Source organism: Megascapheus bottae, chromosome 1, assembly GCF_031878675.1.
Source record: "Megascapheus bottae isolate mThoBot1 chromosome 1, mThoBot2.hap1, whole genome shotgun sequence".
In the NCBI taxonomy this organism is placed as follows: Eukaryota; Metazoa; Chordata; class Mammalia; order Rodentia; family Geomyidae; genus Megascapheus; species Megascapheus bottae.
This window is the reverse complement of record NC_143509.1, coordinates 77,387,913-77,405,658: the sequence shown is the minus strand read 5'-3', so window position 1 is coordinate 77,405,658 and position 17,746 is coordinate 77,387,913. Positions and strand designations below refer to the sequence as shown.

The 17,746-nt window shown below is 37.6% G+C and overlaps 1 protein-coding gene across 3 annotated transcripts in view; it reads left to right on the top strand.

Annotated features, from left to right (window-relative positions):
- The first annotated feature begins 2,956 nt into the window (after nt 1-2,956).
- Arl13b (ARF like GTPase 13B) overlaps nt 2,957-17,746 on the top strand; it is a 39,308-nt gene continuing 24,518 nt past the window's right edge. For 2 of the 3 annotated variants that reach the window (XM_090347658.1, XM_090347649.1), the window contains exons 1-3: nt 2,957-3,058; nt 15,391-15,461; nt 17,389-17,638. In XM_090347658.1, coding sequence (XP_090203784.1) covers nt 3,000-3,058; nt 15,391-15,461; nt 17,389-17,638 — 380 coding nt within the window. In that variant the 5' untranslated portion in view covers nt 2,957-2,999. The remainder of the gene's footprint in view (nt 3,059-15,390; nt 15,462-17,388; nt 17,639-17,746) is intronic. The other variant, XM_090347667.1, reaches the window with a different exon arrangement.

Genomic DNA, 17,746 nt, shown 5'->3' with positions numbered 1-17,746 from the left:
CTACTGTCAGGATTGAGGTCCAGACTGGATAGGCAAAAATGTGACAACCAATTTCAAAAATGAAACTCAAGGAAGAGAGCAAGTTCTGCCCACCAAGTGGCTTCAAAAATAATGGCAAACAACACATATCAAATATTGCATTATCCAAGAGTCAAAGTAATTAAATGTGTGACTCTATTGGCAGTAGAAAGATCTCATTACAAGGATATCAATGTATGTGAATTAATGCACCTTCTATCTGGCAAATCTCATGTAACCCTTTTATTAATTACAATAAAAATATAAATAAAAAAGAAAGATCTCATTACCATAGCTGGGAAATCTATGAATGAGATCAATATTATAATTTTGGAAAATTACTTGCGTTGAATATCGTTTCACAAATGCTTCTGTCACAAAAAGTAATAATCGAATACTCCCAGATAACATTTTTTAAAAAGAGAAGTGGGTAGAATTAGATCTTAAAAAATACACACAACAGGGCCTGGAATTTAGCCTAGTGGTAGAATGCTTGCCTACCATGCACGAGGACCCGGGTTCAATTCCTTGGTACCACATACACAGAAAAAAAAAAAGTCAGAAGTGGTGCTGTGGCTCAAGTGGTAGAGCTCTAGCTTTTTTTTTTTTCTTCTTTTTTTTTTTTTTTTTCCAGTCCTGGGCTTGAGCTCAGGGCCTGAGCACTGTCCTTGGACTTTCTCAAGGCTAGAGCTCTACCACTTGAGCCTCAGCACCACTTCCGGCTCCTTCTCTATGTATGTGGTACGGAGGAATCGAACCTGGGTCTTCATGCATGCTAGGCAAACACTTTAACCACTAGGCCAAACTCCCGGCCCCGAGCTCTAGCTTTGAGAACGTCAAGGACAGTGCTCAGGCCCTGAATTCATGGCCTAGAACTGGCAAAAAAAAAAAAAAAATACACACAGCAAGCAGGGAAGACTGGCCAGGGAGAAGAAAATTCTAAGGAATTTTAGAAAACATTAATGTTAAATATTTATGTTAAATTACATAAAAGAAAATTGATTTGGTAATGAAGAAAACAGAGATTACATGGAGAGTTCATTCTGAGTAGTTGAATGGGACTATAGCCCCAGCATATCAAAAGGATGAAAGAGTAAATGTCATCAGCAGTGTTTTTAAAGTTTGCAAATGACTTGTTTTAGAAAGTGGGTCATAAAGTCGAATTAGAAAAAAACATTATGAATCTGGTTTACAGTTAAGGCCTTCAACTGCCCTGCCTTCCCATCCCTCACCATGGAAATTGGAAGTAAGCATGACATGCATACATATTTATGCAACAAATGACATCACATTCTCTTTTATCAGGATTTGCATGTACTCAATCAGGAACTTTCCAAACACACACATGCTTGGGACAGATTATCCATGCAACATATGGAATGTACTTATCAAGTATTTCCTCTCAAAGTATATATTACAGCCAGTTAGTCAATGTCTCACACTTTTAAACTCAGATGTTTATATCTGAAAATACATAAGAGTGTTAGTTCTAAATAACCAATAAAAAGCTAGAAGTGGAGGCAGTGGCTCAAGTAACAGTGTTAACCATGAGTGGAAGCCTGAGGCCCTAAATTCAAGCCTCAGTACTCTCACACACAAAAATATATTATTCATGTGGCTATATTATGCCTGTTTAAAATATTTCAAAAGAATCACTTTCATAAATGCAAAATGCAAAAGTCCATTACTCATAATCTTTGTTTCTAAACGTCTAGGAACATACACATCAAAATGTTAACGGTTGGTTATGAGTGGTGATTGTGGAATATTCGTGTCATTTTTTTTTCCTGTCCTGAGCCTTTTATTTTGAGCCTGAGCTCTGTCACGGAGGTTTTGTGCTCAAGGCTAGAGCTCTACTTATGCTCCACTTACGCCTTTTTGTGGTTAATGGGAGATAACAACCTAATGGACTTTTCTGCCCAGACTGGCTTCAAACTGAGATCCTAAGATTTTAGCCTCCTGACTAACCAGGATTACAAGGCTTGAGCCACTGGCATCCAGCTATCTTGATTTTGCTGGTGTCACCCCATCCCTCACTCCCTCAATCTACAAAGAACTTATTTCTATAATGAAAAACCCCGACTACAAAAATCAAAATCACATATAGTAGTTTACATAACAAAAAACTCTCATTTGAATTATTGGGAAAATTAAGTGAAAGTTTCCGAGAAGTCTTTAATTTATAATTGCCTCTGTGTATTGTTGCTGAATTTTCCAGCTTGAGCCGGCCAGAACCCCCAACCCTGGCGCACAAACCGACCAACCAACAAAAAACCCACAAAACAAAACCCTTGCACAAGACGTGAGATTCCTGAATCTCAGTCGGAGGCATCGCAGACCAGATATAGCACGCCGCGCACGTAACGTGTTTATAGGGATAAAGACGGGGTTTGCAAGAAATTCTGGGTGCCTCCACTATCTCTGGACGCTACCGTTGCCTAGTTACTAGAACTACCTTTCCCTAGCTCCGCCTCCTATCTCCAGGCCACACCCTCTTTCCCATGTTCACCTTTCCGTCGGGGGTGGGACACGAGACACTCTTAACCAATCAGAGGCCAACAAATCAGAGTCTCAATCGATGATTGCAGGATGGAAATGTGGGCGGATCTTCGGTGGGGGGGCGGGTCTTCCGTGCTTCGGAGAGACGTCAGCACGTCGACGAGTGGGTTTTCTCTGGCAGAGATCAGCTAACGCCTTGCCGGGGTGTCACTGTCTCCATTCCCGGTGCCCCGGGGCAAGAGGGCGGTCGTTACCCTGGAGCTCGCGGGTTGACGTGGTTTGCGGGGCTCGGTACTCGCAGTGGTCACCTTCACCCCCTCCTGGCTTGTCCTCTGGGCCTCTGCGCCTCAGGGTGGCTCTGGGGGTAGGGAGGGGTCGCCCGGAGATCGGCCCGGGGGGGGGGAGCCTAGGGGCCGCTCCCCGCTCTGGGCTCTGATGGGAGGCGGCGGCGGCGGCGGCGGCGGCGGGTGGAGCGGCCTGGGATGTTCAGTCTGATGGCCAATTGCTGCAGCTGGTTCAAGCGGTGGCGGGAGCCCGTCAGGTAGGCTGGACCGGCGATGCTGACCCGGTCCCCGGGGTGGGGACGGCGCGCCCCGGCGTCGGGCGCGCTGTCTGGACTTGGGGAGCCGGGCCCAGAGTCTACCAGGCCGCAGGGGATGCTTTCCTTCCCCTCCGCTGGCTGGCCTCCCCCGGGGGAGGCGCCAGATGAAGCCTCCGGGTCTGGTTGAAGTCAGTTCTCAGCAACCGTGTTAGGTTTTAACTAGATTTCAAATTGCTTAAAAAGTTACGGAGTCCACGTGTGTGATTGAAAACCATTTGTCGTTCATTTTTCTTCCAAGACAATGGTAAGGGATCTCATCCCAGCTCTTTCCTTCGCTTCTCACTCTGTCTGCCTCTCGCTTGTCTGTCTGTCTGTCTGTCTGTCTGTCTGTCTGTCTGTCTGTCTGTCTCTCTCTCTCTCTCTCTCTCTCTCTCTCTCTCTCTCTCTCTCTCTCTCTCACACACACACACACACACACCCATTTTGTTGGTCTTGAAGTCTGGCTCTTACTGCTTAATAATTATAGGATTCAACCCAAGTCCCAACCCCGTTTTTCTCATATTAAATGAAGGTGATAATATGTACCCCAGCCTAAATGATGATAGTGGGGTTTTTTCCCCCTCTCTCTCCTTAATCTATAATTATCTTCAACTTTCATGTGGACTCTCAGATCTTCTAATTGAAAGGGTTGCTACTCAAATCTTTTAATTGAAAGGGTTGCTACTCAAAGTTTCATGTGACAAAGCTTTGTTGTTGACAATAACCTGTACCTGACATTGTGTTAGGAAGAAGTTAGTAAAAAACAAAAAACAAAAAAACAACATGATGTTAAAATTGAGATGCTTATATTATAGAGACATTATGAGTTGGTGACTCTTTGGAGATGTTGGCTTCCGCATAGTTATGCTCTAGTTAGGCCAAAGATTAAAAAGAGTAATAAATAAGTGTAATTTTAGCCATTGCCATAGAATGCTCTTTAAAGAGTGAATCTGAAAATGTGTTCAGGAATGAAATGTTTTGAACATAAATGTGTTTGGAAAATAAATTTGCATTAAATTATGCTATTGAAGTTATTTTTCCCTTAGAGTCTTTAGTTAGATGTTGTTTGAACATGTGTTCTCAAATTTGAGAATTGATGATTGTTAACACATTCTGAGATTAGTTTGCTAATTTGTCCAATCCATTTTACACTTGATCTTAACCAAAAGGCTGAGAAATTATCTACTATATTGTATATATTTCATAGTTACCCACCCCTCCTTACATTTCTGATTGAGCATATTATTCTAGAAGCTGGACTTTACTGACAATGCAGGAGTCAATGGTCAAATGTTGAGGCATAGTCTAGGTTAGAAGTCAGGACAAAGGTGCCAGCAACTCAGGAATCCAGCCAATTCTTAAACCATATTTTGTATTGTTAACTACAAGTCAGGACCTGAACCTAGGATTTTAAAGTATGTTAATTAATTTTGAATAGCTTAGAATTCTAGATGCACGGACAAGTGACTTTCTTCAATAGAAGCAGTGCAGTATATAATGCTGTCTTTTTGTTTAAGAGTACAATTATCAAGTCTGAAAATTTAACTTAAGTAACTTGCTGTTAATTAAAGTGCACAATGCAGAGTCTGAGTTTACTAGTGTCCTGACTAAAGTCTCCCCTTGTTGATCCAAGTCTCTTAAGATACCACACAGCATTTCTCATGTCCCTTTATTCTCCTTCAAATTGTCATGGATTAGGGGAGAATATGCAAACATGCAGTATTTTCCTTGTATTTTATAACTTTGAAACTTTGGGTAGTACGAATTAGTTCACTGTAAAATACCCCTCCATTTGTTTCCCCTTTATTTCTTTTCATTTGATTAGCATGTTTGAATTTTTCGGAGAATAGCACAGAGGCAACATGCTCTTCACAGCCTATCCTAGCAAGGGATTCATGACAGTGAGGCACTGACTCCTAAGGATGTTAACCTTGATCACTTAGTAAAGCTGGTGTTTGCCATGTTTCTCAATATAGGGTTGGAATCAAATAGACTGGAGGCTGATCCTAGCAATTCTAGTACCTCTTCTCTGTCCAGCTGTTTGCAGTTTCTACTTTGCATTTTTGAGATACATGCTATGTAGTAGTCACTCAGGAAAGGGACCTGATTCTGAGAGACAAGTGTAGATAAATGGCTTACTGTTGTTCACTCATGTTTTATATTTATCACTATGTAAACCTTCTTTAGTTTCTTTTTTAGTGAAAGAAGGAAAACTTATTTTCTTTACTTATATATATATATTAGAAAAAATGTTACATATACATATATACATAAGTATATATGCATACTTACATGTATGTATAAACATATGTTTCGTTTATTTGGTGGAAAACACATTTATTCTTTCCTAATGCTGAAGGCTAGCCTCTTTAACCAGTAGCAGACTCTGTAGTCTAGGCTGGCTCTGCTGTCACTTGTGGGCAATGAAAGCCCCAACCCTAGTTCTTAGACTTCTGTTCTGTTCTATGCTCTTTCTTTGTTTGGTATTCAACCACCTCTGAAATTTGAAAAACAATACATAGCTGAAATCAGATCACAGCAAGAACTTCTTGAATATAAGAATACATTTAAATAACCAAATAAGCATATATACAATATATCAGATAACAAGGTAAAAATACTGTAACAATATTCAATAACCAAGGGACAGCAAAAGAGATGAGAGATAAGGGGGGAAAACAAGATGAGGGGCGAGGGTGGAGGGAGAGAAATAGGGACCAAGACACGAGAAAGGGTATCAATGTTTGTGAAGTAATGCACCTTCTATCTGGTGAATATAATGTAACCCTTCTATTAATTACAATAAAAATATATGAACAAAGAATAAATTTAAACATAAATCTGCAAATGTATTACTCTGTTTTGCGATCAGAAATACAAGTGATTTTTCCATCAGTCTTTTTAGAGCTTCTCTTTTACGCTTTCGTACATCAATATCCAATGTAATTTAAGCAGTATTGAATATATCAGTTTCCTATTGTCGCATCACTATAAACTTGGTGACTTAAAATAATACAGATATATTATATTATAGTTACGAAATCAGAAACCTAAAATAGTTGTGCAGATTTGTATACTTTCTGGAAACTTTCCGGGGTGGGGAAGGATCAACTTTTCTTTGCCCTTTGCAACTTTGGGCTACTTGAGTTATTTTGCTCTTGGCTCTTTGAGCTCCCTCTTCTTGCTTAGATGGACCCTTGTGATTATATTGACTCCATGACGATAATCCAAGATCACCTTCTGATCTTGGATTCCTCAGTCATAGCTATAAAATTCCCTTTGCTGTGTTAGGTGACAAATGCACAGGTTAGAGAATGGATATCTTTTCATAGACCATTTTCTGTCTACCATACTGGATAATCTCTGACTTTCTGAAGCCACACCACCCTTTCTTCTTTGCTTCATTTATTAGCCCCAGTTCACACTGAATTATGGGCATTGTCACAGTTTTCCTCTCATGCTGGTATTTTTTACCTCCCTGTATTAAAAGACTCTTTAGTTTAACTGACCCTTTAGTTTAACTGTCTTATCATAGTAGTTGTTTGACTGATTGTTGATATGAGGTTTAAACTCTAGGCCATATAATTTCTAGGCAGGTGATCTACCATTTGAGCCACAATCCAAGCCTTTTGTGTTCAGTAGGTTCTTGAATTTCTTGTTTGGGCTTGTCTGGATCATAATCTTCCTCTTTACACTTTCCTTGTACCTGGCGTAGGCTAGGATAGATAGCTAGGATGAAAAATGTTAGTGTGTTCTGTCCTTGAAAGACTTAGAGATTGCTTCACTTGAGATTGGAGGTATCCCGTGAATAATTTAAAACATGATAAAAAATTGACATTTCTTCCTTCATTTTTCATTTGTCTCTTACAGTCCAAATAAATGGTAATTTTACCTGGGCCTGAAAAAATTCTTAAACCATAAGCTTTCCATAATCATGATTTCATGAATAGCCCTCTTAAGGAATATATTAAGGCCAACTTATTGAACATTTGTATTTGTATATTATATCCATGTGCCTGTCACTTGAGTTTTTATGAATGTTAACCTTTAGTATCACATTTTTCTATTTTAAGGCAATTACTAAGAAATCTTTGAAGTATTAGACACCTATACTTCTAACACTATTCCTCCCGAAGGTACCAAGAATTTGAACTAATTTCTTGCTCATTTATGCATATTTCTGCATATCTGTTCCCTTTATCAGGTCTTTATTTCTTCCATTTTGTTCCCTGTTACAAAGTCTAAATGAAGAGACCAAGATGTAATTAAGCAGTTGTGGATGAGTGTTTCCTGTACATCAGTGATCAGTGTGTCTTTTTCTTCTAGAAAAGCGTGTTTTTTTTTTTTCTCCCCATTGTTCAAATAACTTACTAGTGCTATTTTTTTTGGTCTAACTAAATGTACTAAATCTTGACCATTTATAGAAATTGCCAAGTCATTAACGTCCTAATTAATTAGCTGCACATACAGATTAGCAAGGATTATCTTATGTGCTGTATGCTGAACTGGAATGTTTTATGTTTCTTTCTGTCCCTCTAGTGCTTATTTATGCTAAGTAAGAATTGATGAATTGCAGGAGGAAAACAGAACTATACATTTTGCATTTCGTGCGAGCGCGCGCGCGTGTGTGTGTGTGTGTGTGTGTGTGTGTGTGTTAAGCCTCAGTTCTATCACTGTGCTATTTTCCAATGCTATGATTTACATTTCAGATATAAAACACATAGTAAGAAATTGACTTTGTGATGCCTTTGAAGTTGGACTGTCAAATGAAGTTTTGTCCCTTCAGACGTTATTAGTAATCAGTAACCTAGACTGTGATTGTTAAATACTGTTATGTTGAGCTCGTTGATGAGAATTTAAATGTCAGGAAGTAGTACATTTGTACAGTGATAGCACACTATAATTTATTGGTAAATTTTTTTGTTCTATCAGTTTCTCCTTTTTTTTCAGAATTATATCATAAAATAGTATTCCTATTCTTTGTTTTTGAAGCTATATGTTGTATTTGTGTTAGCATTTATAACATGTTATATGTTCTAACTATTTTCAGTAACAGGCTTTCATGCCTTAAGCTTTGTTTTTTTTTTTTTTTTGCCAGTCTTGGGCTTGGGCTCAGGGCCTGAGCACTGTCCTTGGACTTTCTCAGGGCTAGAGCTCTACCACTTGAGCCTCAGCACCAGTTCCGGCTTTTTTCATATGTATGTGGTACCGAGGAATTGAACCCGGGTCTTCGTGAATGCAAGGCAAGCACTCTACCACTAGGCCAAACTCCCTGGCCCTTAAGCTTTGTTTTTTAATGTTGATATTTTACCTTTTATGTGCAGAGTAGGATGTGGTGTTAGAAATACTTCTGTGTATTTAATTACATCAGGTAAAGTAAGGTTTTTGGTTGACAGATGAGAAATTTAGACTGTAGTTATTGAAATATTGCAATAGAGGAAAGTGACAAGAGAATGGGTAGATTGAATAGAATACATGTATGAACATGCCTGTAAATGCCTCAGTGCAACCCATCTGTATATAATTAGTATATGCAAATAAAGTTGGGAAAACAGAAAATACTGCAGAAGTTTCATTATAAACTCAGTATTCTCAATTGTGTGTGTGTGTGTGTGTGTGTGTATCATGGGGCTTGCATGTGGTCTGGGCACTGTCCCAGACATCACCTCAAGACTACAGCCCTACCCGAGCCTGGGGTGTCATCCCTGAGTTCTTTAGCTCAAGGCTTCTACCCTACCCATGAGCCAAGCTCCACTTTCCATTTTCAAGAGGTACTTGGAGATAAGAGTCTCAGAACCTTTTGTGCCCTGGTTGGCTTTGTACCTTGGTCCTCAGATCTCAGCTTCCAGAGTCGCTAGGATTATAGGCATGAGCCACTGTACCTGGCTCTCAAATCTTAGAATGCATACATTTCTGATATATTGATTTGTTTTTATAAAAAGTTTGGCTTATAAAAAGTGACCTTGAGAATTGATGCCCTAAGAGGGTATCTATCACTTTAGGAAACTGCTTATCACTACATTGACTTGAACAACAGAAATATTAATCACTGGACTGTACTAGTATTCACTTCATGAAGCAAATAACTAAAATAATATAAAACAGATTTTTGGGTCTCTTAATCCTTGGCTTTGATGCTTTTTTTTTCCTGAGAATTATTTTAGTTTGCTAAACCTTTTGGTTAATGATTACTTTGAATCCACAAGTACATAAACCTTTTCAGGACATTTCAACCAATTTTGATACAATATATATTTAGGATTTTAAGCTGGTACTAGGTGCTCACTCCTACAAACTAGTTACTGAAGAGGCTGAGAACTGAAGGATCACAGTTCTGGTCAATGGGCAGGAAAGGTTGCTAGATCCTGTCTTCAAAATTGCCAGAAAAAGCAGGGCTGAAACAAGGACTCAAGTGAGCAAGAGAGGCTGAAGCTGAATTTGAGCCATAGTACAAAAAAAAAAAAAAAAAAAGGTGCCTGGTGGCTCACATCTGTAATCCTAGCTATTCAGGAGGCTCAGATCTGAGCCATCAGATAGTTCGAAGCCATCACAGGTGGAAAAGTTTGTGAAACTCTTAGTTCCAATAAACAAGAAAAAGCCAGAAGTGGTACTGTAGTGTAGCTCAAGTGATAGAGTACCTCTAACAAAAGAAGTGCAGGGACAGCGCCCAGGCCCTGAATTTAAGCCCCAGGACTGGACAAAAAGAAAGAAAGAAGGAAGGAAGGAAGGAGGGAAGGAAGGAAATGGTCATATTAATTACATTTTTGTGTCAAACTGTTTTGAAGGAGCTGCCGCTGGCTTTGGACTTGTTTCTGTACATTTAAACCAAAAAAATGCCACAATCAGAATTGCACGCACCATGCAATTTCTGACCCTAGTTGATACACTTACTCATTACTAGATAATAATCCTTTTAGATACAACACCTAAATTGTAATTGTGGTGAATTGAGCTATGGGGAAAAATTCCAAATTATCTTTTTGAAGATGAGCTTTCCTCCCTAGGTATCTGATTGGATGTTTGAATGTAAACATCACACACATTGATTGCATACCACTAGAAATGCTCATATAAATTTGCTCCAGACGTGAGTAAAATTTAAGAGAAACAAAAATGTTTTGTTACTATAGCATAATGTTATTTAATATTTATGCAAACAATTTGTATTTCAACTTCCTCTAGACACTGCTCTGCTCCAGCTTCTTATCAATCCTTAAGCATCTTGGCTTGAGCCCTGCTTGCTTGGGCAGCAGTGAAGGTAAACGATAATGAGGTGACTTTAAGTAATTGTGACATGCTATATCAAGTCAAAAGCATTGCTGCTGCAGGGTTGAGGAAAGCTAAGAGCATTCAATTCTGAGGCAATTAATTTGAAGTGCTTATTTAATAAGATATTTGAAATAATGTTTTTGGACAGTATTCCCTGTGCACCTTAAGATAGCTTTGAACTCCTTCTTAGTATCCTGAGTGCTGTGATTATAAGGATATATGTACCACTCTGTCCATTGACCCAAGAAGATACTTAAATTTTTTTTATTTTTATTAAAATATTAACACTGATTTTTACGTCATATTTCAGATGTCAAGTTTAACAAACAAGTATTCAAGAATGGAATCTCTGTATGCAAGCATTGGCACATACATTTAAGAACAAAATTAAAATTAAGCTGAGAGTTTGTATGTCATATATACATATTGATCTATATCAGTATGTCTATAGAATAAATATCCATCAAAGATCCAAATGGCACAGAATATGGTTCCATCTTGGAGTTTGAAGTGGTCCCTGACTGCTAGCCAATATATCTGAATCAACATCTTACAATGAGAAGGGAACTAATTCTTCCAAGAGAGTATACATGGAAGCAAATTTCCTCTAAAGCCTCCAGAAAGAATTTATTGCAGCTAACAAAGTGACAGTGTGCACAGAGACTTCAACTGCATTGAGTCAGACTTCTGATCTTAGAACTATGATAATAGTATTATGTATACTATATATAGTATACTATATATTATATAGTATACTATATATTATATAATATACTATAGTACACTATATTATGGTAATATGTTAAGCATCATTGGAAACCTACACTGTCCATACCATTTTTATTTGATTATTAGATAGAATTTGATTGACAATTTAAGTAACACTGGCTTTTTGATGGTTAAGACAGAGAGCACAATCACCTGGTTCTCCTCAATCAGACACTCTTAAAACAGTTGCTCATTCAAAGTAAAAAAAAAAAAAAAAGAATAAATATCCATCATAGATTTATATGTCTGTATAGTTATATTTATATCTCCGTTCATGTTAGTGACTTTGAGTACCCAAGTCATCGCTCTTGTACTGTTTAGATCTAATATTCACATATTAAGGATATCATGCACCTTTTGTTCCTTTGGTCTTGGCTTATCACACTCAACATGATTTGCTCTAGTTTCATCCATTTCCTAGTGAATGCCATTATTTTATCTTGTCCGGTGGCTATGTAGAATTCCATTGTATATATGTGCCACATTTTTTTTTTGTATCTATTCATCTGTAGTGGAGCATCTGTGTTATCTCCATCGATTGGCTATTGTGAATAGTGCAATGATGAACATGGCTGTGCAGGTGTCCTTATCATATCCTGATCTGTGATTCTTAGGGTAGATGCCTAGGAGTGGTATGGCTGGGTTATAGGGAAGGTCTAGTTTTAATTTTTTGAGGAACCTCCAGACTTGCCTTCTAGAGTGACAGTAAGATACTTTTTAAGTTTACAAAAATTTCCAGTGTTTGATAGTGTTTATTTCTTTGCTTTTTGGAATTGGTTCTTATTGATGCTGTTTATTTAATCTCTCTCTCTCTTTTCTGCTCTAATGTTCAGAGTTTCCAAAGGTTATTGGAATTCTTTTCCCCCTGACTCTTCCTGTGTATTTCCTAGGCTAACACATTTCAGTTGTTAAAATTATTTTAACAGCCATCTAAGTGATTCATAAATTTACAATGACAACCAGTATCCCAGCAAATGAACTTAAACTGAACTCATGAATACTCTCCCTTAATCTTTTCTCAGCCCTTTTTGTATGGACTCCATGTCTTGAACTTTGTGTATAATAGAAGTTGGCTGACCACTCCCTTGTGCTATCTAAATTTTATTAAGTTATCTAAATTTTGCCACATTATTTTACTACTGAAATTTTTATATGTTAGGTAATGTGTCACTGGTCATACAGCTTTAAAAAATTTCAAGTTTGTGACTATAGACCAAGTCTCTGTGACACTTATTTGTGGCTATAAGAGTGCTCACTTTATGTTTACTTAGTACTGGTACAAAAACTCAATCTTTATAATACCACTGAGCCCCTTCTATCTCAGTCTTTCTGATTTAGTGTGCAACCTAGGACTCTGGGATACCTGTAATAGTAAAAGTGACATGATTAGTTTACACATCTTAGAAGGCCACCCTTTAAGTATTTGCTAACCCTGGTTCCTTAAGTGAGAGTAAGTCAAGACTTCCTTTCAGACTCAGTACATATATATCCAGTTACTTTTGTCTTCTTTTTGCTTAAGTCTTCTGTACTAACATCAACTTTTAAACACTGGATTTGCTAGTTCATAGGATATCTTTGAATGAGATGTTCATGATCTGGACTCCCTTTTTTGATTCATGCTGTCTTTGCCTTTCCCTTCCTTTGCAAAATTCTCAGTTAAGTACTTATCTCTGACATGGCCTTGTTTGAGAAGATTCTCTGACTACATCTAATGCTGGGCTGCATAATGTCCCCATTTTCTCTGTATCTTTATCCTTGTGCACAGGTAAATGAATACCTGTTATAGTTTCACCAGAGTTAATATTTATGTTTTAGTAACTCTCCATAAAGGATGAGCAGTTTGGGTTAGAGGTCATGTCTGATACATTTTTGTATCTATAATCACTGAGTTTTTGGTTGAGCAAATGATTGATATCATTGCTAGTATCCATTTTTCTAGACTCAACAGTGCTAAGAACACTGCCTTACTTTTTTTTTTTTTTTTTTTTTTTTGCCAGTCCTGGGCTTGAGCTCAGGGCCTGAGCACTGTCCTTGGATTTTTCTCAAGGCTAGAACTCTACCACTTGAGCCTCAGCACCACTTCTGGCTTTCTTCTATGTATGTGGTACCAAGGAATTGAACCCGGGTTTTCATGCATGCTAGACAAGCACTCTACCACTAGGCCAAACTCCCGGTCCCTTTTTAAATATAAGAGCTAATGTATTTGATCTATGATCATGAGAATAAAAGACAATCTTTTATCTCTCTTTGTCCTCTGGAACCTCAACTAAACTGTCACCAGTGAAATGTATCATATTAAAAAACTGTAAAGACATATACATCTTAACATTTGTTCATACATGTTATACATGTTCATTCATGTTTATATATCTTTTAAAATTATACAACTGTTTGAAAATTGCATAGATGTGATGGTGATTGCCTGTAACCCCTCTACTATTAGGGAAGGTGAGGCTACCAGATCATAGATTTGTTGCTTGCCTGGATTACTGATTTAGCCAGACCCTGTGGCCAGACTGGGCTACTTAGAAAATCCCTGTCTCAAAACAAACAAGCCAGGCAGGGTGAGTCATGCTTGTAAATCCCAACTATGTGGGGGGCTGAGATGGAAAGAATCATGGTTATGGCTGGTTTAGGCAAGAAAAACGGTTTGCAACACTCCATCTCCATATGAAAAGCTGGGGATAGTAGTATGCATCTAACCTTCCAGCTACATTTAAGATGCCTAAATGCATTCAGGCTAGCCTCAGCAGAAGGTGAAATCCTATATTAGAATAACCAGAGCAAAAAAGGCTGGAGGCAGTGTCTGAAGCCTACTTGCCTAGAAAGCCTGCCTACCAAGTATGAAGTTCTTAATTCAAATCCTAATGTTGCTAGAAAAGAAACCAAACCAAATGATAACAGTTTTATTCAATTTTAAATTTTTAAAAATATTAACATTTTGAATCTATTCCTTTTTTTTCTGGGGGGGGGGTTCGGTGGGGGAGTGGAGTTGGTTATGGGGCTTGAACACAGTCTCTGAGCACTTCAGCTCAAAGCTAGTGCTCTACCACTTTGAGCCACAGCACCTTCTGCTTTTCTGGTGGTCTCATGGATTTTCATGCCCTGGCTGGCTTTGAACTGCAGTTGTCAGATCTTAGCCTCCTGAGCAGCTAGGATTGCAGGCATGAGCCACTGGCACCTGGTTAAATCCAGTATTTTCAAAGAGTATATATTTAATTCTTATAAAGCATTACAGTAATAAATATTGTGGTTTTTATTTGTGCTGATGTTACATATTTAATCACCAAGTTTTTAATTATTCAAAGCCTTTTTTCAAGTATAAGTCATAATGTTAAAAATTTATTAGTAGTGGGGATAAAGTAAAAAAAAAAAGAATCCAAAGAGACTTATTTTTGCTTGTTTGAGCTTGATTATAATTTTTCAAAATAATTTTCGTCTTTGAAAACCTCAAGCACTTAAGGTATACCTAAGAATTTTGATAGCTTTAAAAGGAATGGTCAAGAATGACTGTGTACAGGCTCAGTGGTCGAGCACTTTCTTGCTTGCACAAGGCCCAGGCAGTGCTCAAAATACATAGTAGATATGAAGTATATGCTATATAGCAAGTAACAGAGTGGACCTAGAAATAGTTCTTTTCTTGTGAACTTTTATGAGATAAATAGATTTGTGAGTGGGATGCTCAGGCCTGTAATCCTTACTTCTCAGGAAGCTGAGGTATGAGGATCATGGTTCAAAGCCATCTGGGGTAGAAAAGTGAAACATAGCTCTAATTAAACCCTCAAAAACTGGAAGTGGAACTTTGGCTTAAAGTGGTAGAGTGCTAGCTTTGAGCAGAAGAAGAGTTCAGGACAGAGATAAAGCCCCCAGGTTCAAGCCCTATGACTGAGGGGAAAAAAAAAATACAAAAACAAAAGTGTGAGACACATTGAAAATCTGAGTCCTTGGCAGTATTCAATAACCTAGGACCGGACTCTACCACACACTTTCCTTTTCCTTATTTTCTATTTTCCTGATTGTATACTGTATAATTTTACTTTGTTTAGAAAAAAAAGGATGATAGTGTACAGCTATTTTTGTTTCAAATTTTCCTCCCTTTATTTTATTCATCATAGTCCCTCCCAGCATATGGCATATTTCTTTTTTAGAATAGATGCTCTTTAAATGTTGCTTGAATGAATGAATAAAGTTGTTTTTATTCTTTTCCAATACTAACTTGAAAAAGAAAGTGATTTCATTTTTTTTTTTTTTCAAAGAAAGGTGACTCTTGTGATGGTGGGACTTGATAATGCTGGTAAAACAGCAACTGCAAAAGGAATCCAAGGAGGTAAGCTGAGAGTACTTGTGCTTCTCTAACTCTTGAGTTATGCTCACTCATTTATGTTCAATTGCTATGTTAAACTGATAGGGTACAAATGGTCTATTCCATGACTATCTGTTCTCAACAAGTATAAACTCCAGTTATCCATACCAGCCTGTTATGTTCGCATTTAATAGCTGGCTGTTGATGCTGATGCACAGGGCTGGAGGTAATGCATCTGTGTTTTCGACAGCAGGAAGGAAAAACACAGGATGATAAACCCAACGCCTTCCAAGTTCTGTTGTTCTTCTAGGGTTAAGGATCCCCATCTTTACTTACATTTTCTGGGCCAGAATTTATTCATACTGATGTTCTACAGAAAAGAAATGGAAGGAAAGAGTATTGTTAATCTACAGAGCTGTTTGTGCATCTTAGTGGGTTTTTTTTTTCCTCTTTTTTTTAATCAGTCACTTATTTTTTCTGGGAGGAGTTTGAGCTCAGTACCACAATAATCACTTCCCTCGCCCATTTTGCTTTATTCTTCAGATAGGGTTTGTGCTTTTTCCTCCTCTCAGCCTAGGGCTACAATCTTCCTAAATACATGTATCTCCTGTGTAGCTGGGATTATAGGCATGCATCCACGAAAATTCATTGTTCCAAGAGGTCTTGCTTACTGTTAGGCAGGCTGACCTTAACCACAGGTGTCCTAGTATCTGTCTTTCTAGTAGCTGGAATTAGAAGTATATATCACTTTGCTTAGTGAAGATAGTTTTAATTTAATCATTTTTTGTACTATATAGTAGTGTCTATGGTAATAGTGAGCCAGGCATCTTAAGACTATCGTCTAGGACAAAACCCTAACTTTTATTTGTTCCTGAAAACTGATGGTGAAGGTAATAGATTTTGTACACTAAATAGTCAGAGATCTTCTATTTATTAATGCCTTGTAAAACTTATGGTTGGAGGAAAAGATTTAGTTATCACAGTCTCTGCTATGCAAACATTAGATGCAAATTACATAATATGTTCAGGATATTCCTCTGAATCTCTTTTGGATATATCTTCTAGGGAACTTTGTTGCATAGAAAACTCTGCCAAGCGATAGTGAATATTTGAGACATTGGAGCCAACTGCACACAATTCTGACAGGGTAGTGAGAAAGCAACCACAAACAGGCTAACAATTGAGTATAGCCATATTCCAAAAGCTGTTTATTTATGGATATTTAAATTTGAATTTCATGTAATTTTCATGTGTGTTGAAATATTTTTCTTGAAGTTTTTAATCATTTGAAAATATAAAGTATGTTCTTACCTTTTCAAATATGCAAAACGAAATAGTATTGACCTGCAGGCCTTGAAACTTCATTTAAATTTCTTCCCTTTTTCCATTCCTTCAAAAGCTTACATTCAAGAAAGCTCACACTTTAAATTTGCTAGTCAGACTCAGAATATTCTCTTTTTATTTGTCCCTTTCTTTGCTGTGTTATACTTCTGTGTTTGTCAGTTCCTTTTTCTGAGTCTAGAAAATGCCCAGGGCATTACATAATAAGGTAAAAGTCACAGTTATCCCCTCCTTTGAGCTTTCTGCCTGTTGTTATTGTTCTCCATCTCATATTTCTTCTTAATCTACCTTTATCTCAAGATTCTGGTTGTACAGAATGATTCCAAGTGTCCCAAAAGGATCCTTCTCATGCTTTTGTATTTTTGTGTCTGTTATTTTTATTCCTAGACTGAATAGTGACCGTATCTATAGTAGTTTCTCATGATGGAGACAGGATGGAACTAAGTAAACATAAAATCTGAGCATTTTTCTGTAACCACTGAGTCAGCAGGGTCTATTAATCTTTCATTGTTCTCTCTTATGCACTCTATTTTATTTTCATACCTCTGTGAGATTCTAATATAATTAATTTCAAGTCTAAATATTGTACCTTTTGTATCATTTGAAACAGAGCACCCTGAAGACGTAGCTCCTACTGTTGGATTTTCTAAAATTGACCTTAGACAAGGAAAATTTGAAGTTACTATCTTTGACTTAGGAGGAGGAAAAAGAATTCGGGGAATCTGGAAGAATTACTATGCTGAATCCTATGGTGTAATATTTGTTGTGGATTCCAGCGATGAAGAAAGAATGGAGGAGACAAAAGAGACAATGTCAGAAGTGCTAAGACATCCTAGGATATCAGGAAAACCTATATTGGTGTAAGTAACATTACTGGTATTGTAAACCCAGGGACAGCAGCATTAACCAATCAAGAAATTTATCTGTGACAAAGTACGGAATAAGCTAAATTGGTCATCCACTATTAT